The 22,819-nt window shown below is 42.9% G+C and overlaps 4 protein-coding genes across 10 annotated transcripts in view; 3 read left to right on the forward strand and 1 right to left on the reverse strand.

Annotated features, from left to right (window-relative positions):
- irf3 (interferon regulatory factor 3) lies at nucleotides 1-3,985 on the forward strand. The gene is made up of 10 exons (XM_088283701.1): nucleotides 1-129; nucleotides 737-903; nucleotides 1,420-1,591; nucleotides 1,928-1,992; nucleotides 2,068-2,116; nucleotides 2,202-2,267; nucleotides 2,372-2,617; nucleotides 2,799-2,889; nucleotides 3,121-3,535; nucleotides 3,740-3,985. Exons 2-10 carry the CDS (start codon nucleotides 739-741, stop codon nucleotides 3,848-3,850), a joined length of 1,380 nt encoding a protein of 459 aa, XP_088139827.1. The 5' UTR covers nucleotides 1-129; nucleotides 737-738; the 3' UTR covers nucleotides 3,851-3,985.
- On the reverse strand, nucleotides 3,986-16,664 carry LOC148317552 (chaperone Ric-8A). Of its 6 annotated transcripts, XM_088283697.1 has the most exons (18): nucleotides 16,486-16,664; nucleotides 14,121-14,175; nucleotides 13,133-13,280; nucleotides 11,416-11,514; nucleotides 9,244-9,421; nucleotides 8,967-9,061; nucleotides 8,848-8,895; nucleotides 8,446-8,463; nucleotides 7,831-7,920; nucleotides 7,097-7,674; nucleotides 6,860-6,995; nucleotides 6,423-6,611; nucleotides 6,095-6,189; nucleotides 5,773-5,923; nucleotides 5,484-5,579; nucleotides 5,270-5,414; nucleotides 4,874-5,153; nucleotides 3,986-4,717 (listed from the first exon to the last, which is right to left on the reverse strand). In XM_088283697.1, exons 6-18 carry the CDS (start codon nucleotides 9,054-9,056, stop codon nucleotides 4,585-4,587), a joined length of 2,049 nt encoding a protein of 682 aa, XP_088139823.1. In that variant the 5' UTR covers nucleotides 9,057-9,061; nucleotides 9,244-9,421; nucleotides 11,416-11,514; nucleotides 13,133-13,280; nucleotides 14,121-14,175; nucleotides 16,486-16,664; the 3' UTR covers nucleotides 3,986-4,584. The 6 variants fall into 6 exon arrangements, with proteins under 6 accessions (XP_088139823.1, XP_088139825.1, XP_088139821.1 ...); XM_088283699.1 differs by lacking the exon at nucleotides 16,486-16,664 and having other exon boundaries at nucleotides 8,967-9,160; nucleotides 14,121-14,656; XM_088283695.1 differs by lacking the exon at nucleotides 16,486-16,664 and having other exon boundaries at nucleotides 14,121-14,655.
- On the forward strand, nucleotides 8,759-13,783 carry LOC148317553 (uncharacterized). The gene is made up of 5 exons (XM_088283702.1): nucleotides 8,759-8,775; nucleotides 12,707-12,901; nucleotides 12,978-13,059; nucleotides 13,154-13,306; nucleotides 13,507-13,783. Exons 3-5 carry the CDS (start codon nucleotides 12,989-12,991, stop codon nucleotides 13,667-13,669), a joined length of 387 nt encoding a protein of 128 aa, XP_088139828.1. The 5' UTR covers nucleotides 8,759-8,775; nucleotides 12,707-12,901; nucleotides 12,978-12,988; the 3' UTR covers nucleotides 13,670-13,783.
- LOC148317554 (transient receptor potential cation channel subfamily M member 4-like) overlaps nucleotides 13,977-22,819 on the forward strand; it is a 12,662-nt gene continuing 3,819 nt past the window's right edge. The window contains exons 1-19 of one of the 2 annotated variants that reach the window (XM_088283693.1): nucleotides 13,977-14,122; nucleotides 15,825-15,886; nucleotides 15,966-16,143; nucleotides 16,503-16,683; nucleotides 17,022-17,191; nucleotides 17,425-17,602; nucleotides 18,509-18,573; nucleotides 18,668-18,901; nucleotides 19,599-19,701; nucleotides 19,788-19,909; nucleotides 20,016-20,297; nucleotides 20,391-20,492; nucleotides 20,620-20,748; nucleotides 20,840-20,969; nucleotides 21,140-21,285; nucleotides 21,367-21,479; nucleotides 21,636-21,752; nucleotides 22,330-22,379; nucleotides 22,470-22,708. In XM_088283693.1, the coding sequence (XP_088139819.1) occupies nucleotides 16,536-16,683; nucleotides 17,022-17,191; nucleotides 17,425-17,602; nucleotides 18,509-18,573; nucleotides 18,668-18,901; nucleotides 19,599-19,701; nucleotides 19,788-19,909; nucleotides 20,016-20,297; nucleotides 20,391-20,492; nucleotides 20,620-20,748; nucleotides 20,840-20,969; nucleotides 21,140-21,285; nucleotides 21,367-21,479; nucleotides 21,636-21,752; nucleotides 22,330-22,379; nucleotides 22,470-22,708 (2,328 nt within the window). In that variant the 5' untranslated portion in view covers nucleotides 13,977-14,122; nucleotides 15,825-15,886; nucleotides 15,966-16,143; nucleotides 16,503-16,535. Of the gene's footprint in view, nucleotides 14,348-15,824; nucleotides 15,887-15,965; nucleotides 16,144-16,502; nucleotides 16,684-17,021; nucleotides 17,192-17,424; nucleotides 17,603-18,508; nucleotides 18,574-18,667; nucleotides 18,902-19,598; nucleotides 19,702-19,787; nucleotides 19,910-20,015; nucleotides 20,298-20,390; nucleotides 20,493-20,619; nucleotides 20,749-20,839; nucleotides 20,970-21,139; nucleotides 21,286-21,366; nucleotides 21,480-21,635; nucleotides 21,753-22,329; nucleotides 22,380-22,469; nucleotides 22,709-22,819 lie in introns of both variants that reach the window. The other variant, XM_088283692.1, reaches the window with a different exon arrangement.

Raw genomic sequence — 22,819 nt, forward strand, 5'->3', positions numbered from 1 at the left:
GTTTCGAGTGAAAGCAGCACCAGTACTCCGCAGTCAGTGCGGTCATTGAAACGTCGGTAGCTCATGTCGGCACTCGGAGAACGACGGACTTTGAACGCATCGCAACAAAAAGGTCGACCACTTATCCAGGTAAAATTTCATCAATATATGATAGTTGGTTCCGTCCGTGTCTTTGTTAAAGCTGCAATAGTTTTCTTGTTAGTAAGAGTGAATAGCACACAAGCTAGCATATTGTCGTACCGGTATCGACGTATTTTCTCCCGTTACCTTTTGTAATGCAATTCTAGTATGTTTGAATTAAGAAAAATAATGTCGCTTCACGACGTAGTTAAAAGGTCCTTTCGTCTATCTTCTTGTCGCCCAAAAACGTGTAATTACAGTTGTGGTATGTTAGTTAAGTCACAAGTTTGAAAAGGTTACATTTGTTCACTCTTAACTGCTGCGTGTACATAGGGATTTATTTATGTATTTGTTTATTTATTAAATAATTCTTTGCTGGATTAAAAAATATATATTATCACATCTATGATACAATGTCGCCCTCTAGAGGTCAGGAATGTTTAGTGTTGTAACGTGAAGTGGAAAGAAATGGACAGTAAATAAGTGGGGTAAAAACTTTAGAAAAATAAAAACTTGATGTTTTTAGATTTTTTGCACAAACAAAATAAAAAGTAAATATATATATATATATATATGCTGTCCACGCATCTTTTAAAAATGTTTTTCCCTTCTTTAGAGATGGCTCATTCCAAACCTCTGCTCATCCAGTGGCTTCGGGCTCAAATTGACAGCGGCACATATCCTGGCGTTCACTGGACCAACCAGCAGCAGACGGAATTTTGCATCCCTTGGAAACACGCTTTGAGACAAGATTCTTGTGATACTGACATACTCATCTTCAAGGTACATATGTCCACCTGACTGTCCGTCCATATTTTCTGTGAGTGTGCATTTTTAAAATTTTCTGAAGAGATATATGTGATGATTGCTGGGAATAGCAATTATAAATGCAATGTATAGTGCAAGGGTGGGCAAACATATGTGCTCAAGGGCCACTTTTGTTTTTAAAATAGACAGATTTGTAGTAAAAACAGTTTCAATATATATGAAAAATATGGGATAAGACTTTATAATTAAACACTATTAAGCATTAAGTCATCATTTATAAAGCATGTTTCTGATATGAACAATTATTTGCATATGCATAATATAATTATAAAATATTTATAATTAATTTAATTGTAACTTATCCACCAATCAGTTATTAAACTGAATTAGAATTGTTCAAAGAATAAGTGAACTTCACTAATGTTTTTTTTTTTAATATTATTATTACATACAAGAAAATGCACTACTCCTTTTTTGTCCTGAATAGTAGTTTGTGTGTATTGGGACTGTCTGAATGTTTCTTCACTCTAGGCCTGGGCAAAAGTGAGTGGCAACGGCCGCATCCAGGGAGAGCCTTCAGTGTGGAAGAGGAACTTCCGATGCGCACTGCGAGCCAAAAATTTTAAAATGATGGCAGACAACAAGAACGACACCGCAAACCCTCACAAAGTGTTCCGCTGGCCGGATGAGTCGACTTTAGTGGGTGAGCCACCGCTGGGTTTTAAATCACCACACACGACACTATTCCAGATGGATGACAGTCCCTAAGCTACCTCCAGTCATCTTGATGCATTGCAAGTTCCCCCAATAATAAAAATATGAAGAGACACTGCAAAATTATTCAGCCAGTGCGATTCACTATTAATCTCACACAGCAAGGAGGCAGTGGGCATGAATTTTTCTTAAATTGCAAACCAAAACAATTCTATGACTGTAGATCGTCTTAATCCATTTCATAACCATAGGCACACCTGTAAGGTTAATGACAAATAAGCTGTGTCACAAAATTTGACAAATTATTATTATTTTTTTTTTTAAGACAACACTGATGGACCACCCAGCCAACACGAGCCGGATCCCCACGAAAGCCCTCCCGTACAAGAAGTAACTACCCCTTGCACTGTTTGCCTTCTTGAAAGACGCGTTGAAATATTATTGTTGTGCGTGTCTGCCTTTTAGAGCTACGTTGTCCCATTCATGGACGAGTGTCTCTATCGTCCCATCCAAGGTGAACATCGCCAATATTTCTAAGTCATATGGCAGCTTGAGGGAAGACATTTGTTACCTTGTTCTCAACTCAAATTTGCCGACAGAATCCACACCCAATGAGGACATTCTGCCAATATGTCTTAAAGAGCTCAACATTGGGTCTCAAGCAGGTATTTGTAATATGACGTGATATATATATCTATATAGTTTTATCTTATAGGGCACCTTTGCACTGCAGACTTACTCAGTTCCTCCTAACTTTTTCCCTCCACAGAAGAAACGTCAGCCTTTGAGCTTCCTCCCGAGCAACAGGAGCTCCAGCATCAGCTCGTGATTGGCGGCCGCGCGTTGCCGTGGCAACAGCCGTATCCAGTAGCAGCAGAGGGCGTAGTCGGTGAAGCCGGGTTGCCTGGGCAACCGGCGCATCCAATGGAGGGAGCTGTGGGTGGGGCGTGCGGGGACCAATTAGCGAAGCAGTTTTTAGACAACATTAATAAGACCAAGGATGGAGATCATTTCAGTAAGTGTAATTAAATTAAGAGCATGCAATTAATTACAAAATCGATTGCACAGTCTAGAAGTATGCGCCTGACACACAATAGAGTAATAATGCGAATGAATAGCATATGTGATGACAATATCTATATATGTATATTATTCATATCCATTGAAGCAGCGAACCATCTCTCTTGCTTGTTCAGAGACCGAATTCCGGATAATTGTGTACTACAGAGGGCAGAAGGTGTCGGAGCAGCTGGTTGCCAATGAAGCTGGATTCCGCTTAGTTTACAGGTACCGTCAAAACAAAGCTCACAGTCGAGGAGACACTTTACCTTAATGCCAACACAGAATGTGTAAAGCCATAGACGGCTAACGTATAGCATCTATGTGGTGGTGTCTTATGCTAGAAGGCAATAACAATACTCACAGGCATAGATTCTTTATCCTCTGCAAAAAAAGAGATATTACTGCAGATTACTTAGTTACTCAGAGTACTTGAGTAAAACTCTGTCTCTACCTAAGGCCTGAACAGGTGGAGCCAGTTTTGGACCAGGAGTCGGGCCTGTCTTTGGTCTCCCTGCCGAAAGTGGCCACCATCAAGGATCAAAAACAAGCCAAGCTGACCCAGTGTATCCTGGACAAGCTGGGCGAGGGCTTGGACATTGGCGTGTCGGGCGACATCGTTTACGGCCAGAGGCATGGCGAAATCAAAGCTTTTTGGAGCTTCACCAAGTTTGACCAGAGCAAATGCCCGCAGGAAATCTCCAAACTGCAGCCGGATCCGCTTTACCCGTTCAGGGACTTTCTCCATGGTATACTGGACTTCATAACACAGGAAAGCAAAGAGTGTGGTCCCTGCTCCCTTTTCCTCTGCCTGGGTGAGAAGTGGCCTGACCCACAAAACTGGCTTTGGAGCAAGAAACTCATCATAGTGGAGGTGAGGTCGACAGTTACATTGAGAGTAATCCACCACAATTTTTCTGAAACGACCTTAGATGCCGCTAAAGGCCTTTTCTAAATTAGATTTGGTGTCAAGGAAGTATGTTCAAGTCATATATGTTGATTGAGAGGCTTTGTACTGACTGATTAATGAAGGAAATTCTCCATACCTTTGTCATGATGGCTTCTTCATTTCGTTCAGGTGGTACTCACGTCTTTGGAGCTCTTGAAGAACATGGCGACGGAGGGCGGCGCGTCCTCCTTGAAGTCTGTCGACCTGCAAATGTCACTGGAAGAGATGATCATAGGCTGATGCCGGGCTTTTCTTTTCTACACGCCACATGCTCTTTGGCTGCATTTTTGTTTGGACGTTTTTACTTACCAGTTCTTGTCCCGCTAGATAAAAAATTGCTTCTTGTGCAAACACAATGAAGAAGACTGCCAGTCATTCTGTTCTCATCATTTCTTTAATCACTATAATCACATTTCAGACTTAATCAGATGATGAATGACTTGCAACACATTAGCACAGAACGCTCAATAATTCTAAGGTGCGAAGATGCATCGAAAAGAACAAAGACACAACAGATGTGCTCGTGTGTCGCCTGGAATTTTCATTCAACAGATTTCACACAGAGTAAGTCAACTTATAAATAAATTAAAATGAGATCATCATATCAACATTATGTATTTTTTGTGAATTTTTTGTTGTGGGTGGTGTGCCATGTGATTTTGCCAATGTAAAATATGTACCTTCCCTCAATAAAGTTTGGGAAACACTGCCATTGTGTAAAAGTATAAATGCCCAAAATAATAGGAAGTTTATGAAATAATAGATAATGGTTTGTTCTTTTAAATGGAAGGAAAAAGTCGAAAACCTGGCTTCATCTGTAGGTTGTCAGCCCACCTATCATAAATACACGAGAATTAAAAGTCATTAAGACGAGGGATTCTCAAACTTTTGGGACCAGCGACCCCTCACAGGGGAGAAATATTTCCAAAGAGAACCGCCGCAATCAAAGGATATTTGAACCAAAAAAAATTACTTCATTGATTCTTCTCAAATGCATCTGTGTCATTATCTGAGGCTGATTCTTCGGTGAGGCTGTCCTCCCGCAGTCCTGCCATCGGGACCAGCTTCCCGTCTGCGTCCACTCCCATTGGCTGAATGATGTTATCCCTGCAGTCAAATAAGATGATTGAAACTGGAATGGAGAATTGCCGTAGGCAATTATAAACCGTTTCTCGAGGAGCACAAATTACTTGCGGACCTTAGCTATTTGCATCAGGGCTCCGTCCCGATCCCATTTGGGCGATTATTCTACTGCATACCGACCTGGACAGCTTGTTGAAGATTCTAATGAGCCTCTTGGCCTCCTCCTCCTTCTCCTCCTCCGTCATGCCCTCCATGGGGTCCGGCAGCTCCGATTCCACACGCCCTGTCACCGGGTTGACTCGGTCTTTCACTCGACGGTATTCCTCGGTGTCAGAGTCCGAGTCGCTGGAGTAGGGGGTCTCGCTGCAGGAGGTTCTGGAGGTCGGGCCGCCCAAAAGGCCCCTGGTGGCCAGCAAGCCTGCCGCATTGCCATAGCCGGTGTACTTGACAAAACGCCTGACTGGAAGGGAAAAGTTGTATACAAGATGTTCTTCTGCACCAATTTATTTTTATTTGTATTGTTTTGACTTTTTTTCACATTTGCACACACTGCTTTTCCACATTGGCGGTCATTACCATTTTCCTTGCAGAGGACAAAAATGAGGTCAGCGGCACAATGTTTGAGGTCCGTGTCCAGGTGAGTCATGAGACGGATCAGACGGCTCTTCACGGTGCAACCTTCTTCGGGTCTCTGAGAAACGTCTCTCAGGGGAGGCAGAACCTGCAGAGGTTGATTTAATTCATCAAAGTATTTGTGTTTTGGTTAGCATAATCTTGTCAGGCTTATTACATATTTCCTGATGTAGTGGCGTGTTTCTTTGTGTGCCCGGCAGCTCTCTGTCAGCAGATTGAGGATTGGCGTCAGTTTCTCTTTGACTTTATCCCCCTTTGAAAAAGAGAAGCACTGTCATATTACTGCCCACTGCATTTAATATATCAGGCTTAAAAAAAAACAAGAGGCGGGGGAGTTGGGGATATAATTGAATTAAGCAGCAATGACTTATTAGTCCATAAACACCCCAAAGCTCAAGAATTCTGATTGGATTCTCTCTGTATTGGGCGTACTATTAACAGACTACCGATTCCAGGCGTCTCTCCATAAACAGCAGCAGGATTTGGACGCAGTCCATGTTGACGCCATGACACTGCTCCGCGTCGGGCTCCAGCGGCACCATCAGGAGAACATCAAGACACTGGAGGGGCAGCGCTGACAACAGGTTGACTGTGTGACTATGTAACAAGAAGACACACGCAAAAAGGATTTTGCAACAATTTATAAAAGTAAACCAGTCACTACAGTACTTTGCTCCTTCACCTTTGAACTAGAACGTTATTCGAACAACGGTAGTCATATGAATGTTGTTTGTTCGAAGAGATGAGAGGTGGAAAAAAAGAACCTACCCTTGCAGTTCATCTGTTTCCTCAGGCATTACGCATTTCCGCATCATGCAGAGACGCAGGATTGCCACTAGGTGGCGGTAGAGAGCTGCATCAGCCTGAAGAAGGTTCCAATATTGATGAGTGGGTTGTGTTAGGAACGATAGAAAGTAGACGCAGAAAGCCATAGTTAGATTTTCTGACATTTTTTTACTTTTTACTCATTTCCAAACATATCAATACTTTCTCGTCCTTGGTCATAAGAAGACGTGTTCCTTTTTTTTGTACCACAAACAAAAAAACAAAGTGATGATAAATAGTATATGAATTCCCTGACAAGTTTGCAACTCACCTCAGTAGGCGCCTGCCTGTGGGATCTATGCGTGACGTTGAAAAGGATTTTGAGGATCTCAATAATACGCTGAGAGGCCTCCAGAGAAATGGGTGGCGCCGCGGGGTCCAGCACGCACTCGTACTGTTCCTTCCACTGCACCTCCAAGCAGCCCTCCAGGGCTGCTGAGAGGATGGAGACGCCTCCCTCCTGAGGAAGGAATTGAGAGAGAGCAAAAAGTAGAACAAGTGAACGCCCTGTGCCTATCATAATTTACAGTAACTCCTCAACCCTTTAAACGTAATATTGTAAGCCACTGCAACATGCACAGTCTGAACATAAATCTTACATATAGGGAAAAAACTTACTTCAACAATTACAATTTTAGTGTACAGAAGGGCTACGTTTGGCATACAGGCCATTTTTTCTTTTGCACAAAAAGTAAATGCTTCAGTCACCTGCTGAAGCAGAACGCTGAGCTCAGGTCGCAGTGCAGTAATGAGGAATGTGAGTCGTAATTCGTAGAACTGAACACTGGAGGGAGCCGAGCAACTGATGCTGGACGAGAGACGCTCTTTGAGGCCGCATATCAGCCTGAAACAAAGAAGCGAACGAGAGGAGCTGAGTGGCATATGTGGACCACCTAATACTTTGCCATCTCTGACTTATAAATGTTGTGAAGAAGGAATTCCCACCTGAGAGCGCTGAACCTCTCCTGCGCCCAGGTGCTGTTATACACCAGATTACACAACACCTTCAAAGCCTCCTTTCTCTGCACCTCCTCTCCCAGTACACCATCCTCCTCATCATCCTCGCCCTCCATTTTGCTCTCTCGACGGTCCTTCCTCCCTTGCTCCAGCTCCTTGTGATGGATGCTGCCTCTGTGCGCTTCGTTAATGTCGGGCCTGTGGCTGATGCTGTCCGGATCGCTGCAAAGCTCCGCCTTGGCATCGCCCTCAAAGGCAGAGCACTCTTGGTTCGGGTCGTCGTCATTGTCATCGGAGGCCCCGCGACACGCTGGCCTTTTGACTTCTTGGGCGAGGGAAGAGAAGATGTTGTCGTAGAAATCCGAGTCAAGTTCGGTGGTGTCGTCGTTTGGTTCAGTCGTGTTCAGCCCGGCCACTTTGGCCAGAGTGACGAGAGCGTCGTCGGTCACCAAGGGACCCAGGACCTTCTTATCTCTGGAGAGGATGCGCAGGGTTCGCAGAGCCACTTGCAGCAGATGACACGGGATTCCTGTTTTGATGAACCTCACCAGCACCATCGCCAAACTCTGTTGACAAACCCATGTCCACAATCAAAACCAAAGTATTCATTAATTAGCCTATTAACCTTTTTTTCTGTCATTATCTTTTTTACCTATTAGTTTTTTTTATTATTATTATTATTCACACCAACATGCAACAACAAGCAGAGCGTGGGTCCATACCTGTCTGAGGAGGAGACCTCGATCTTCCTGGTCATTGTCATTGCAGTCAGAATCGGAATCGGTGCTCTCTCTCACTTTATTCTTCCTGAACTGGTAAAACAAGACCAAAATTGAAACAACTGATTATGATTATTTAAACCAGTGACGTTTCTTACATGAGGAAAATGGTGAAGTAGGCTCCACTCCAGGAAAACTCCAAAAATACATTTCTTAAATTTCTCTTTTAATAGCAAATTACAGACAATAAAAATGATCAAGCAACCTTTTTTGAGCACGGATTTTACATGCCACAAAAAGTATGTTTACTGAAATAATGAGGCTCTCAGTTCAATTTATTCACAGATTAACTTAGTCAAAGTGAAAGCTGCGTCCGTTTAGCCATTTTTCTGTTATATGATTGGCAACAGGTGGGTACACCGATTACAAAATATACCTTCTATGCTACCATTTTGACAGACACGCCACTGCCTTGGAAAAAATATTTGTATTAAAAAAAATATATATATATATATATAATAATAATTTGGATAATTTTGAGCGGCACACCTGATGATCTCTTATTGTACAGAGGCTTGTAATCACTGGTAAAAATACTGAAATGTAACACATCTGTACCTCTTCCAGTTTTCTTTGCTTTATGCGTGAGCAAAAAAAAAAAAAAAAAAAAGCAGAGGACAGAACAAAGACAACAAGATCAGTACACAAATCAAAAACAGAGATTCACACAGAGTGGTGCTTAGAGACTGCAAGTGACTGCAGAGCGTCGAAAAGATTATCAGGCTCCAGGATGATGCTAATGTGTCGGGGGGTGCAATCTGCCTGAGCATGCAAACGCAGAGGATCAGGGACGACTGATACAGCAGAATTACTAATCAGACATGGACTGTGGAGGATAGCTGCCGACTGGTTGAGGAAGAAGGCTGGATGACGTACAGGAAAGAGAAGGTGGGGGCAACTAATAGACGGGGAGTGACGTTAAGCAAACAGATGCGGAGACGTACTGTAAAAGATGCTTACTTTCCTCCTGTCCCTCTCCTCTGCGTCAAAGAAGAAACACTGAGCGTACTGTTGGAACACAGCCACACGCAGCCATCATCATACACGTTGCAATACGAGCATATGCATGTTTATATTACCTCTGTGTTGAATTCCTGCAGCTGGGTATGAACGACACTCACATCCCCGTGCCTGATGCACCGGATAATCCACTCCACGTCCACGACCATGCTTCCTGCCCGAGCACCAGTAATTTAAATGGAAGTTACACAATAATCACAGTGAGAGGCGGAGATTATGCGTTAATGGATTGACGAAAGGCTGCCATGCACTCCTAACGACAAACAAAAGTACTTTAATATGACAAAGTGTACATAACACATTCTGATATTGCAGATGGAGTTTGCTTAAACCTACCTTGATTATTTCTTCTTGAATCAACAGGGTGATGTTTGGAAGGTGCGTTGTCACGGCAGCAGAAGCTCCAGTTTTTCTTAGTCCACGTACTCAGCGTGCAGAGTTCTGCTGGGTTCTGTACAGTTCCAGCGGTGCTTCACTTCCCCGCTCTCGCTCTCCCTCTTTCTCACTCTCTCTCCTGATAATCCAAGAGAGATGAAGGGGCAACAGAGTTTATAATCCACTAATGGACTCTGAGTTTATATCTGTGTGATGAGCGGCTAACCTTTTCTAGGTGTTTGCGGGCTCAAACTGCTCTCGCCTCGATCCACCTACCTACTACCTGTTGCGTAATGACACTGCAACTAGTACTAAATGCGTATAAAATAAAAAAAAAACGTATTAAATTATTATTTTTTAAGAAAACATTTCAAAATGGATTGGCACGCCACATTAGTGAGTAGTTCATCCGCCTCACAGTTCTGAGATTGAATCTGAGCTCCAGCCTTCCTGCGTGGAGTTTGAATGTTCCTAAATTCCTCAAACTGTTCTTAGAATGTGAACAAACGGTTGTTTGATTGGAGGTGTCCTATAATTCCAAAATTAAGGGTCGTGTTTGTGTTTTTTTAAATTTTATTTTCACTTAAACTACCAGCAGATGGCGCTATTTTCACAAAATGGAAGAGAAAGGTTTGGACAATTGCATTTTTAAAAGTGATGACAGCAATTGTCTCTTGACATGAGTTCACAGAGCAGGATTTTGTCAGCCTAAGAGCAAAATTGCGCAAGTCGTTTTTGAGAAACCAGGGGGAAAACACACAGACACACAATCAACAAATAAGTTGCCTCAACTAACCTTTGTGGGTTACTATGTCCTGTGTGACTGAGAGTTTACAGATCTAACGAAAAAAAAAACTAACAAAATTTTTAACAAGCACATTTTTTTCCTATTGTGACAGCAAATTAAAAATTCGCTAAGGAAATTATCCTATTAGGTTAAAGATTTAATTTGGACATCAGACAGGTCCTAAAAATAAAGCCTACGAGAGATTTAACCGAGTTTTCAATGGAAAAAAAAATAAAATAAATAATATATTCTACTTTTATCTAATTCATTATTTGCAACGAGACAATGAACCAATTATTTAATGAGATAAATGAATAACAAAGATTAGTATGGAAAAACACTGGTAAATGATTGCATCAAACATTTTATCGAGTCATTTTCCGAGGCCATGCTCAAATTAAGAGGATGTTTACATGTGTGCTCACGAAGGTGTCTTGAGATCTCCTAAAACTGCCCTGAAAGAAGATAATAATATAAGTGGGAATAACAGGCTTTCCTGGCAGGATGCTCACTCTTGTGCCCAGTGGGTAGAGGAAGCAGGGCCAAGAGGCTCTTAAGTGTCCAAATGGTGGCTACAGCCTTACAACAACAGGATGTACACTACATCAGGGAGAAATGGGAAAAAAGGAGGAGAAGGGTCCCCACGCGAGCGCTCCTAACGTATATTTCTTGAAAATGAACGGGACACTTGGGGCAGGATATCAACCAGTCAAAGTTAAAAAGAGACGGATGACCCTGGGGCACCTTTGAAACAAACGTTGTTACTGATGGATGATTTCCACTGAAATGCTGGTGGCTCTTAATTTAGTGCGACATTGTCACCAACTGTCATAACACAGTCATAAATTGCAATGGGACTTCGACGAGCACAATTTTAGACTTCAATAACTTTGACAGTGATTTCGACAGGTAATTTCGATGTAGGTCAGTGGTCAAACTTGACAGTGTGCTTCGGCTTCACGGGTCAATTAAGTGGAAAACTGCAAGGAATTTCCTGTTTTTTTATGATGTATTGTGTTATTTTTTGGAGCAATTATAAAACAAACCCTCTCAAAGGATTCAGATGCTTAACTATTAGAACATCATAAATTGCCCGATTGAACTGACTCACTCCATTTATTTGAGCATGCATTGATTTAGTCAAACGTGTGCGTCAATTGCTCACTTTTCTAAACGATTGACAACGGGAGTGGAGTTCAGGGGTTGGTCAGCTGAAGAGGGCTTGCTTTCATTAGGCACGTAGTCCTTTCCCTTGCACCAATGTGTCAGCATATAAACGAGGAAATTACAGAAATCCCAACAAAAAAAAAATCACGTAATTTCTTCTTAATAACACGACATGCTACCTTGTGATGGAGTGATGACTCAGTGCTGTGACGACACGGGCCGACCAGATGCTACTCACAGTGGCGGTAAACAATAGAGTCCCAAAGGGAAGTTGTGCACTAGAGGAAAAGAGGCAGAGAGAAAATGAGTATGGTAATTGCAACATGCTGGACGGCTTTCAGTGTAATAACAGCGTAATAAATATGCCGTAGTTTTCTTAGGAGGTGTTGCCATTGATTTTCAGATAGATTTTTTTGTACATTTTTATTTCAGGTTGTAATAGACCTCGAGGCGATTTAGTGAGCCATTTTTTTTTCTGCGGAGGATACGTTACAGAACCCTAAAGAAAAACATCACGCACACTTGCAATGGATAAAACACTGTTAATGCAGACAGTATATGAAAAAAACTATTTCTGGGCTAATTTGAGTGGCAATTTGAGTAAATTTGCTACGCAATGTTGAGCAGGAATGGAAAACAAAAAGCATTCTCAATGCAATTGCTGCGTAATGATGTCTTTCCTGAAGCCAGGAATCCTGGAGTTTCATCTTCTCCTGAACGGTCAGGATCTTCCGCTGGCGCTCAGGCTTACTACCAGAAGCCTGCGGCTAAACAGGAAACTTGGCGTCCATCGTAGAACTTAAATGAAACAAAAAGTGTTCTCTTGCGTGATGTTACCAGCAGCCAATCAGAGCAAAAGACAATGAAAATCTTGCACGAGTTCTCAAAGGTTAATTGTCAAAAGTCAAATGCTGATAACCTCACTTCTGTCCAAAAGAAACTTCAAATGAAATCGAAACAAAAGTGTATGATGACATTTTGGGACCCCAAATCATTTTGTGATTCGCGCGGGAAAACTGTCATCCCATAAATATAAGGCCGAACAAAGGTGCGCAAGATCAAGAGGTTGTTTTTCTGGGGATCGGTGGGAGCGAAGGACGTTTCAGAAATAAACACGGTGACTCACTGGGAAAAGGCACAGGAAAAATGGGGCGATAAAGAAAAGCTCGCAGCCCAGAATCAGCGTTATTTCGGGCCTGTCCGCGCTTCCTGCAGGTGATGGAAAAGAAAGAAAGATTTGTGGAACAATTGCTCAGCAGCAAGTGGACGGAGAGTGGTGGGATGGAGGAGGATGTGGAGGAAAAGGGGGGGTATATCAGGGGAAAGGAGGGGGGTGATTTAGAATCAATGTGAACATCAAACAAGGTACAAGGTCACTACGAGTATCATCACATGCTCGGACTGTTACTATAAGGTTGTTTACATTAAGCCATGAAATACATTAGGATGTAAAACCCTAAATGTCAACAGATGACGAGCATGGGAGTTGGCCGAGCGTGACCACAACTACAGTCCAGACTCCAGACACACCTCCTTCACCCTTTCACCCTATAAAAAGGCCTGAAGAGGCGAAAGCATGACAGACTTGGCGACTCGGCAACACCACCACCTCTGGATTGATAGTTCAGTCCAAAAGCAACAAGGGATATCTCAATTTTCTTGGTGGTAAGTTTCATGCAGCAGTAAACTTTGAGAAAATACTTCCTGAGAATAACTTGACTCAATTGTTTCTCGATCACAGAGCACTGCGGTATGGAGATAGCTGTTCTGCTGCTACTGACTGTACCTTTGACCAGTGCCTCGCCACTTAGACCCACTCTCAGGTGACTAAAGACGCCTGCACACTTGCCGTGCTTTATCTTTTTAAAAAATTTTTTTTTTTAATTTAACATGTACCTCCTTTGGTCTGAATCACAGCTTAAACAAAGACACCTCCATCGCAGTGGACACGGTCGAGGCATCGGGGTCGGAAAGGTCAGCGGCGACACAGGGGCAGCACGTTCCATTCCTGAAGATTGTCCCCTTTCGCTCAAGAGACCAACATCTGGATATGGATGCAATCAAACACAGGTATTAAATAAATGAGAAGCGTTACTAGTATAACTTTTTTTTTTTTCATCACGTACAGTGCATTTGTTAAGAACAGTTCAGTTGTATTTAAGTTTTTTTTTAATCTAACATTTATCCAGGTATAATGTATTTAAATAATTTTATTATTATAGTCGTTAACTTTACATTATAGTCATGCCCTTTCCCCCTTTTGCCAACAGCTTGACAGTAAGACTACTCCGTCAGAGGCGCGCCCCCGAGCCTGGATGCAAGTTGGGCACTTGCCACGTCCATAACTTGGCCAGTACTTTATACCACATCAGCAAAACGAGTGGAAAAGAAAAATCCAAGAATGCAAATGACCCTCAGGGATACGGCAAATAAGACGGACATTGGAGGGAAGACATACCAAACTATTGTTTTGTTTAAAACATCTGTGTTCTGGTTGACTGGTACTTAAGGATGTATGCTATCTGCAAGAATATTTTAATCATGGTTTAAAAGAAATATTATTTAAATGTCTTTACAGTAATATATTTATGTTCAAATTAAATTCATGAAAAAAAGATGACAGCTTCTGGTGCCTCCTCCCTCTCTCTGCATGTCACCTTGGGCTTATTTTTTTAGCCCCGTACAAGAATTTTCTTGCAGCGTGTATTAGTGGCAATTTTGCTCGAAGACGCTCACCAGGAAGGTGTTAAGAAGTGTTCTATAATAAACTGAGCACCCAAAGTTCCAGGACCAGGTGTGACATTTGTGAGGCAGAGTGTGACCACTCCTATTTGAAGAAGTTTGGAGGAGGAACAGTATTTGCCTCTTCCAACCACACCCTCACCTGTGAGTTTTGCTTGCTTTGCACCTTCCTTCCTCCGCCTGGACTGTCTGAGAAACTGTGATAAAATCGGAAGGGGAAATAGTCAGTGAATAATGATTAGAAAAAACGCGAAGTTGGTTGTTTTTCCTGGCATCTTCCTCTGAATCGCGTGAGTGGGGGAAAAAAGCATGAGAGACACTGGCGACGCGGCAGAAGGCGGACACAAAAACAAATCCGAGAAGGACCAGGTGAGGGGAAAACGTTTTGCAATTGTTGTGAAGGAACTAGAAGTTGTGAAAGTTGCCAGGCACGAAAGTGAGTCACAATAACGCGTCGTCCACGCCTCGCTAGCATCCAGAAAAATTATTTCACTTGCACTATTACGTCTTCCTTATCAAACAGGGCAATTTCGTCGTAAAATATAATCGGGTAAACGCTGGCGTTTGGCCAACAAACATGCTTCAAAGTGACACAATTTTCGCGTATCGTGTAAAGCGGCGGAAGTTGGAAGCCGATAGTGTCGCATGCTAGCTTAACAATAGCGGCTATCGGAATTTACTCGGGAGGAAGGTGTTTTTTGGTCACTTAAACCTGACAACTGCTTTCCGCGCTGTGTGAAGTTTTCCTTTTAAGTTGCCATACATGACATAACGTCCAGTTTTGAATGTACTATAGGTTAATATCAGCGAAATACTTGACGCTGTGTCCGTCGAACATCAAAGTAAGGAGTACAGTACAGTACCCGAGAGTATAATCACAGTGGCCGCGTTCCATCTTGATTTAGTAGGCTAGTTGCTCAGCTGTAGTGTATTGGCAATAGCCTGTTGGACTCTAAATCGAACACGGCCCTTTTTGTACTATTATTTGTTACCTCCTGCGCACTTCTAAACAAATTAACAACATGGCAATTAAAATCTACCCTTTAGTAATTATTATTATTAATAATAATAATGATACACATTATTAAGTTTTGTATTATGGATAATCAATCTATTGTTTTTCTTCACTACTATAATATCAACATGAACTACCCTATAAAGTTATTACCCTATTATATTACTCATATATCCTGTACATACCTGTAGAACTAAACACTTATGTTGACATATTTATTTACTATCACATGCCTTATATGCTGAGATTAATGTATATGCTATTTAAATAGTGCGTATGCACCTCTGGTGAGATACAGTTTTCATTTTGTTGCTTGTGACATGTGTAATGACAATAAAGTAAACCCTAATCTACTATTATGTATCCATCCATCCATCTTTTTTATACTACTTATCCTCAGTAGGGTCATGTTTTGGGAAAACACCAAACCCGTGAAAGCCCAAAATTAACATACAAATTTCAGATTGGATGTCCGAAGCCTGGATTTGAACGCGTAGCCTTCAAACTGTGAGGCGGATTTGTTAATCACCAGTTCATCATGACCCAATTTTTCAATAATTATAATATAAAGATATTTTGTTATTCTTTTAGCTAAAAAGGCTTGCAGTCACACTCTCCTCACATACACACACTGGGGGAAACTGCAGCACCTTGCCATAAGTAACAGTCAAGTGTTTAAACTCTGCATGCCTCACCAATGTAATAGCAGCTATTTTCTATGAACCAAAGCCAACATGCCAAGGTTTGAGATTCCATCAACATCAAGGTCAGTAAGAATAAAAAATTTGGTCCCTATTAAAAATCAGAAATTATTTTGAATGTGTTTTCTAGAGCTGGATCCCCAAAATCTTCAAGAAAAGAATTTGCACCACCTTTGTGGAAGATTCTTTAAGGTACTGTGATTTTCATTCAGTCCCCATTGGTGCCTCGTGCTCTTTTATTTACTTGAATTATTTCCTCCATTTGTCATAGTAATGGCGCCTTGTGCCAGTGTGGGGGGACGAGAGATACCCATGCCTCTGTGGCTCTCGGCGACTATTTCAGCACGGCCATTGTCAATCACTGGGACAGCGCCCAGCACTCCTCTGAGTACCCGACGGACGCCTTCGGAGAGCTGCAGTTTGCAGGCGCCAGCAAGAGGCACAGCTACGTGGGTCATTTTCGAAACATTTTGATCAATGCTATTACTCGATGAGTGTGTTTCGCAAAGCCAGCAGCCAATTTACGACCATGTCTTCCATAAATGCCATAGCAATTAAAAGTTGCCTGTTTTTGAGAAAAGTCATTGTAATGATGATTTTTTCTTTTTTTTTTCGAGGGGAAAAAAACTTCCAGATTTTATTTATTCACTATTTTTGGGTTGGAAATTAGTTTTTAATTTATTTCTGTATACCCTTTGTTCTTGGAATGACTTTTTTCTTGCATATTTACAGTATGTGATGCTACGTGACAATCACATGAGAGGCACTTAACTTGAATTCTTATTTTGTACCTCAACGGGGACTGCAGTTTTTGCGGCTGTCATGGGACACACCGCCATCTATGGTCTACACCCTGATGACGGCCCACTGGGGTCTGCCCGCTCCTAACCTGGTGGTGTCCGTAGTGGGCGGCGAAGGCAGGACCAAGGTGAAGACGTGGGTGCGGGAGGTCCTCAGGCAGGGTCTGGTCAAAGCTTCACAAAGCACAGGTAAAAAAAAATATTTTGCCAAACAGGCAAGCGAGGGTCAAAAGTGTTTTTGCGCATGGAAAAAAACAGAAAAAGCCCTCGCCATTAAAGCCAGGGCCTCCTTGAGAGTGTGAATCTAAATTTGGAACGACAATGGCCTTTTCTTCCTGACTAGTTTGCCAAGTGCAGGTGGCGCATGATGTTCTCTCGCCATGTGAGGTCATTTCTGCCAGCTTTCCTCCTGAAAGGCCTCAGATCAAAGCAAAAATAATGACACCCTTGCACGCGCGTACCATTAAAATAAAAAAATATGAAAATGAGCATATTTGGTCATAAAGTATTCATTCTGTATGTTTCAGGCGCTTGGATTTTGACAGCGGGCTTGCGTGAAGGAGTCGGTCGGTGCGTGGGCGAGGCGGTGAGGGATCACGCCACTGCAGCTTCTTCGGTCTCCCTCAACAAAGTGGTTGCTCTGGGCGTCGCTCCCTGGGGCCTCGTCCACAACCGGCAGCAGCTGGTCAATGAACAGGTTGGCCTCTCATGTCACAGCCAAACCTCGTTTTGTATTTTTTAAGCAAGTCCAAGTGAATAGAACCTCCAGTCATAAAAACCTCCCGAGACAAACTCCCAACTCAATAGCTTTTCGTGTGTCCCAATACTTGTCTCCATGTTATCTGTCTTGCGATCTACAAAACAGACTTTCTTGACCTTTAATCAAAGAACACCTGCCACGGACCTTTCCCTTGATTCTTCTTCTTGCAGGGCAGTTTTCCTGCCAAGTATTATGTCCACAACATAACCCGGGACTCGTGCTGCCTGGATAACAACTACCAGGCTTTCCTGCTGGTGGATGACGGCAGCATGGGACGTAGAGGTGGCGAGACGGGTTTCAGGGCCAAACTGGAGGACTACATCTCCCACCAACGCACGGGCATTTGGGGTAACCGCTTTTGTGTGAAACGCAACCCATTGTGTATGCTGATTTCTTTTTTTTTTTTTTTTTTTTACATTCAATCAGTCAGTTGAAGGTCAAGCGCCTCCATTGTCTGTAGTTTCCCCCATGCTGTTATTATTGCGAGTATTTTTAAATGGACACAACCTGAATTAAAAGAAAGCACGGATCTCGCTCCCTGAACTGAAGGCATGCGTTGATCATTTTGGTATCTACTGGCGGCCATTGCATGCCCTGGCATGCATTTGACGCATTGCTTCTCGACATGTATAGTCAAGATGAGTGCAGGAGCAGAAATGAACAAGATGCCGAAACTGCTTTTGCCTGACAAAAAGAAAATGCATGCATTGATCATAATTTATAAATAGGACTCATAAGAAAGATGAAGAGGGTTCTAAGAGTCCTACAGTGAAGCATGGGGCCTTAGACACATTCAAAAAAAATCTCCAGGGGTCTGCTAGAAAAGAAAAAAAGCCCTCAGGAAAATCCTACTACAACATCAGCAATTTATGTGGGGTTTATCAGAGACATCTAAAAGAGTTACAGGTATGTGTTGACTCCCATTTATCGAGTTTGAATGCGATTTCTTTTATTTTTTTTTTTAATGAACTCGGCGACATCCCCAGTTATCAGAGGGTGTGCACACTTTTGCAAATTAATTATTTCACCATAATTGTTTGTTTTACTTTCCTATAGTGGAAAAATTATTGAAATGCTATATCCTTTTCCACATGATATCACAAAAAACAGGGGTGTGTAGACTTTTTTTTTAGGCCACTGTAGATACATTGAAATCAAATGATCTCCGCAGCAATAGTCTCAGACGTCCACTTGTATGAAAAATAAGCTCAGAATATTCATACTATCCCCTTTTAATTTGTTTGCTATTTATAGGCAGTGGCAGTATCGACATCCCAGTTCTTTGCATGCTGGTCTCAGGGGACGCCAGTCTACTGGAGGTAAAGTTTGTCAAAACTTTGTCAGTCACGTCAGTGAGCAGCACAAAGAACGCCACACCCTCAAGAAATGTGTCCCTATTCCCTTTCGTACCAGAGAGTTGATCTCTCGCTGAAGACCTCCATGCCCTGGTTGGTGCTGGCGGGCTCAGGAGGCACGGCCGACTTCTTGAGTGACCTTGTCAAGAACTTGACGTCAGCGCCGGTCGCCCCGTCTTCCAGCGAGTGCGACGGTGAGGTGGGGCCCAGCGTGGACCTGAAAGACAGAGTGGCAGAACGGGTTCGCAAATACTTTCCTTCAGAAGTGGAGACGGACAAACTTGTTGAGCGTGTAAGTGTAACACCTCTTGTCACACCTCTGTGTATTCTTTTTATTTTTTATGTCATCCAGCAAGCAAGGGGTGGTCAAAATATGGCCCGTGGGCAAAATACTATCCACTTTCTTTAATAAATGGCTATTTAGCAAAATTATGTATTGTCATAAAAAAATACCATCATTGATTATTTGATTAAAACGAACCATTCCACCTCTGCTTAAAAAAATTAATTGTGGTCCTTGCGCGCCAAACTTGAGCTTACAATAGATGATCTCAGGGTTTAGGCTGACCTTTCTTTTAATGCCGCTGGGCTCAAAATTCCATCGAAGCACAGACAGGAAATTTCATAACAGACATGGAACGTTGCCAAGCAATTTGCAGAGGGCAAACACGCTCACAAGATATCCCTCAGTACAATAGTCCTTTAATTTTTATGTGCAACATCATCCAGTGGACACTGTTGCGCTACGGCTGTTGAAACAAACTCTTTGTAAATGGAAAAGATTATATAATTTCACTCCAAAGGGTATTTGTTGTGTGCGGACTTTAACACTGTGTTTGGTCGCCCCTTAAGAGGAAATGTTAACGTCCAGCTGCACTTTTTAGTTACTACGGTATATTACTGTGGTTCCTAATTAATTGATTATTTTTCCCAGCACAACTTTTATGCAGTTTTTGTGGGTAATCAAAATATGTGTGTCTCGTCTCCAGGCTCTGAGCATCTATCAAAACAAAGACTTGATCACCATCTACCACGGCGAGCAGGAGGGCCCCAACGACTTTGACACAGTGCTGCTCAAAGCGCTGGTGGGAGGTAGAGTCGGAATATAAATTCCACGCTAAGAACATTCGGCATTTTTCAGGTGGCAGCATAACCTAAAATACTGTGCGACTTCGCAGCGTCCAAGCAGCGCGTGTCAGTCGACCACAGCCCGTACAATGAGGAGCTGAAGCTCGCGGTCACGTGGAACCGAGTCGACATCGCAAAAAGCGAACTCTTCAACGGGGACATCCAGTGGAGGGTGAGTGGAAAAGACACTTTCATAAAAGAGGGAGATGCCACATCAATGTCAAGTCGAGTCGTTCCAAAGTCCCAAATCCTAAAATCGCCCTCCAATGATCAAATAGTATGAAGACCTGGAGGACTCGATGACCGACGCCCTGGTCAACGACAAGCCTCAGTTTGTGCGTCTCTTCACCGAGAACGGCCTAAACATCCTGGACTACCTGACCTATGGCCGCCTGGAAAGCCTCTACAGATCAGTGGCTGACGGGACACTTCTCTACCAGCTACTCCAGCGCCGCCTGCTGGAGAGACTCGGTACTCCGTCACACCTGCAGGAGGCCCCCAGCAAAGGTGCGGCTGAGAAATTTCACAGTGGACCAGTGAAAGAGCTCAGTCTTTTCGAGGTGATTTTTCTTTTTCAAACTCATTTTTGGAAACTTTTAAATGCGTGTCGATTGTCATTATTTATTTTACTCTTTATTTCCTTTTCTCCGCAGGTGTCACGAGTGCTCGAACTGTTAATGGGAGATGTCTGCCAGCCTTTCTATTATGCCCCCTTGGATTTGGAACTGATCGCGTCGAAGAGGAGGGCAATGAGGGTATTGTTCAACTCCCCATTTCTTCTTATTTTATTTTTTTTCATTTACAACTTGTCTGGGAGATATCCCCCGTGAGGGGTTGACGACATCCTTAAATTTATCACCAACTTGTTTTCTCTCTTGCCAGCGCGCCAGTAAGCTGCTGCGTGGCGACTGTTTATATCGGGAGAAGCGCTGCCTTTTCCCCTGGGCTTCGCTCTTCATCTGGGCCGTCCTCCAGAACCGCAGCGAGATGGCCACTTTCTTCTGGGAGATGGTATCGTTGGAAGATGGACTCGTGTAATTAGCGGAACACTCGTGAAAATGTCACAGTGGTTAATTGAAAGAACTTTTCTGCTTCCTCCCAGGCAGGAGAGTCTGTGCTGAGTGCTCTGAGTGGCTGCAAGATGCTAAGAGAACTTTCCAAATTGGAAGTTGAGACCGAAACCAAACTTTCCATGAAAGAGTTGGCCCAGAAATTTGAGAACCTGGCACATGGTAAAAGCAGGAATCTGATCCAACTGGACTTCAACAAGTTTTTGGGAGCACTACACCCTTTACAGCTAAACTTTGACCTCTTCTAAAAAAGTTTCACTTGAGAGCCGAGTATCTTGTTTGAGTGTGTAGTGTATTTTACAAACCTTGGCAAATGATTTTCTCCATTTCAGATGTCTTCAGTTCTTGTTACCGTAGCAATGAAAGTCGCTCTTTCACCTTGTTGATTCGCAAATCCCCAGTCTGGGGCGGGACCACTTGCCTCCAAATGGGAATGGGTGCGGATGCGCGCCTTTTCTTCAGCCATGATGGAGTTCAGGTGGCTTTTGTTTCCACGGAGCCCACGTTCAAATGAGCAGCTCACTTGGCATGTCGTGAATGGACTTTTTTTCCTCCTCAGTCTCTGTTGTCTCAGATCTGGTGGGGCGACATGAAGAGGAACACAGAGGTGTGGAAACTGCTGCTCACCTTCTTCTGCCCTGTCCTCTGCTACACTAACTTGATCTCATTCAGGTCAGCAACAATTAAAACACTCCTAAAAAAAAGAAAAAATATAAAACAGTCAAAACATTCAAGGAACCCTCACATAACAACACTTGAATCCCCTCCGCTAGCTGAATTCATATTTTATATATTCTTATATATCGGGGTCTCCCTTCCGCTTTGCAGGGCACCAGAGGATCACCAGCAGGAGAAAGACGTGAAGCCCAGTGAAGACGTGTTGGGCCGGGACAACGACAGCCTCTATGGCACCACCATCTTCTCCTTCTCCGACATAAAGCACATGTAAACATATAAAGTGAACCCTTGTTTATCATGGGTGGTGTAAAATGTGAGCTAGGTTCATGAAAAAAAAAATAATAATTTGGAAATGGTGAATCATGATTATCTAGAGCAGGGGTGTGCAACTCTGGTGTTTGAGGGTTGCTATCCCGCATGTTTTAGATGTTTCCCTAATCCAACTCGCCTGATTGAAATGTCATCAGAGCTTAGTGATCATTTGAATCAGGTGAGTTGGAAGAGGGGAAACATCAAAAACATGCAGGGTAGTGACCCTTGAAGAACAGAGTTTGACAATTTATCTCTTTGGGGTGGATTGTTTATTTATTTTTTAATTTTAAATCAAATTCTTTTGATTGCCATCAAACGTACTGTGCGAGTGAAGTTTAGCTAATTCGCCACTAGATGGCGCCCGAGGATTCCCCAACATTTCACAACATCTAACCAGCATCCTGCATCTCACTCATAATTCGAGAAACAAGTCAAAGTACCTCTGGAGATGAGTCTAAAAAAAAAGTCCTCGTTTATCATTTGAACTTTGTATTTTTACATAAATGAAATCATGTTGTGGTCTCACCACTAGTGAAGCAGAGTCCCAAGGAGTATACACGCCCAGGACTGCTACCATCAAAGGTGAGTCACCACTTCCAATACTGTCGATACTGCTTAAAAAATATTTATTCAGGATATACGCCCACGGTGTCAACATATGGTTTTCCTAAGGCCGACCTCTCTCACCAAGACCTCCCGAGCGGCCGTTCATCGTGTCAAGATGGCGTCAGTTCTGGTTCGCGCCAGTCACGTCCTTTTTGGGCAACGTGCTCATGTACTTCCTCTTTCTGCTGCTGTTCGCTTACGTGCTGCTGGTGGATTTCAAACCGCCGCCCCCAGAGGGTCCCGCCATAACCGAGCTGGTGCTCTATTTCTGGGTTTTCACCATTGTGTGCGAGGAAATACGAGAGGTAAATGAGGAATGAGTCATATACATCATGGGTGTCCAAAGTGTGGTCCGCTGGCCATTTACGGTCCCAACTATTCACAGATAATTTACACATTGACTTTTACTGATATCA

This window comes from Idiotropiscis lumnitzeri, chromosome 20 (genome assembly GCF_059441095.1).
Source record: "Idiotropiscis lumnitzeri isolate Australia: NSW breed Sydney's pygmy pipehorse chromosome 20, RoL_Ilum_1.0, whole genome shotgun sequence".
NCBI lineage: Eukaryota > Metazoa > Chordata > Actinopteri > Syngnathiformes > Syngnathidae > Idiotropiscis > Idiotropiscis lumnitzeri.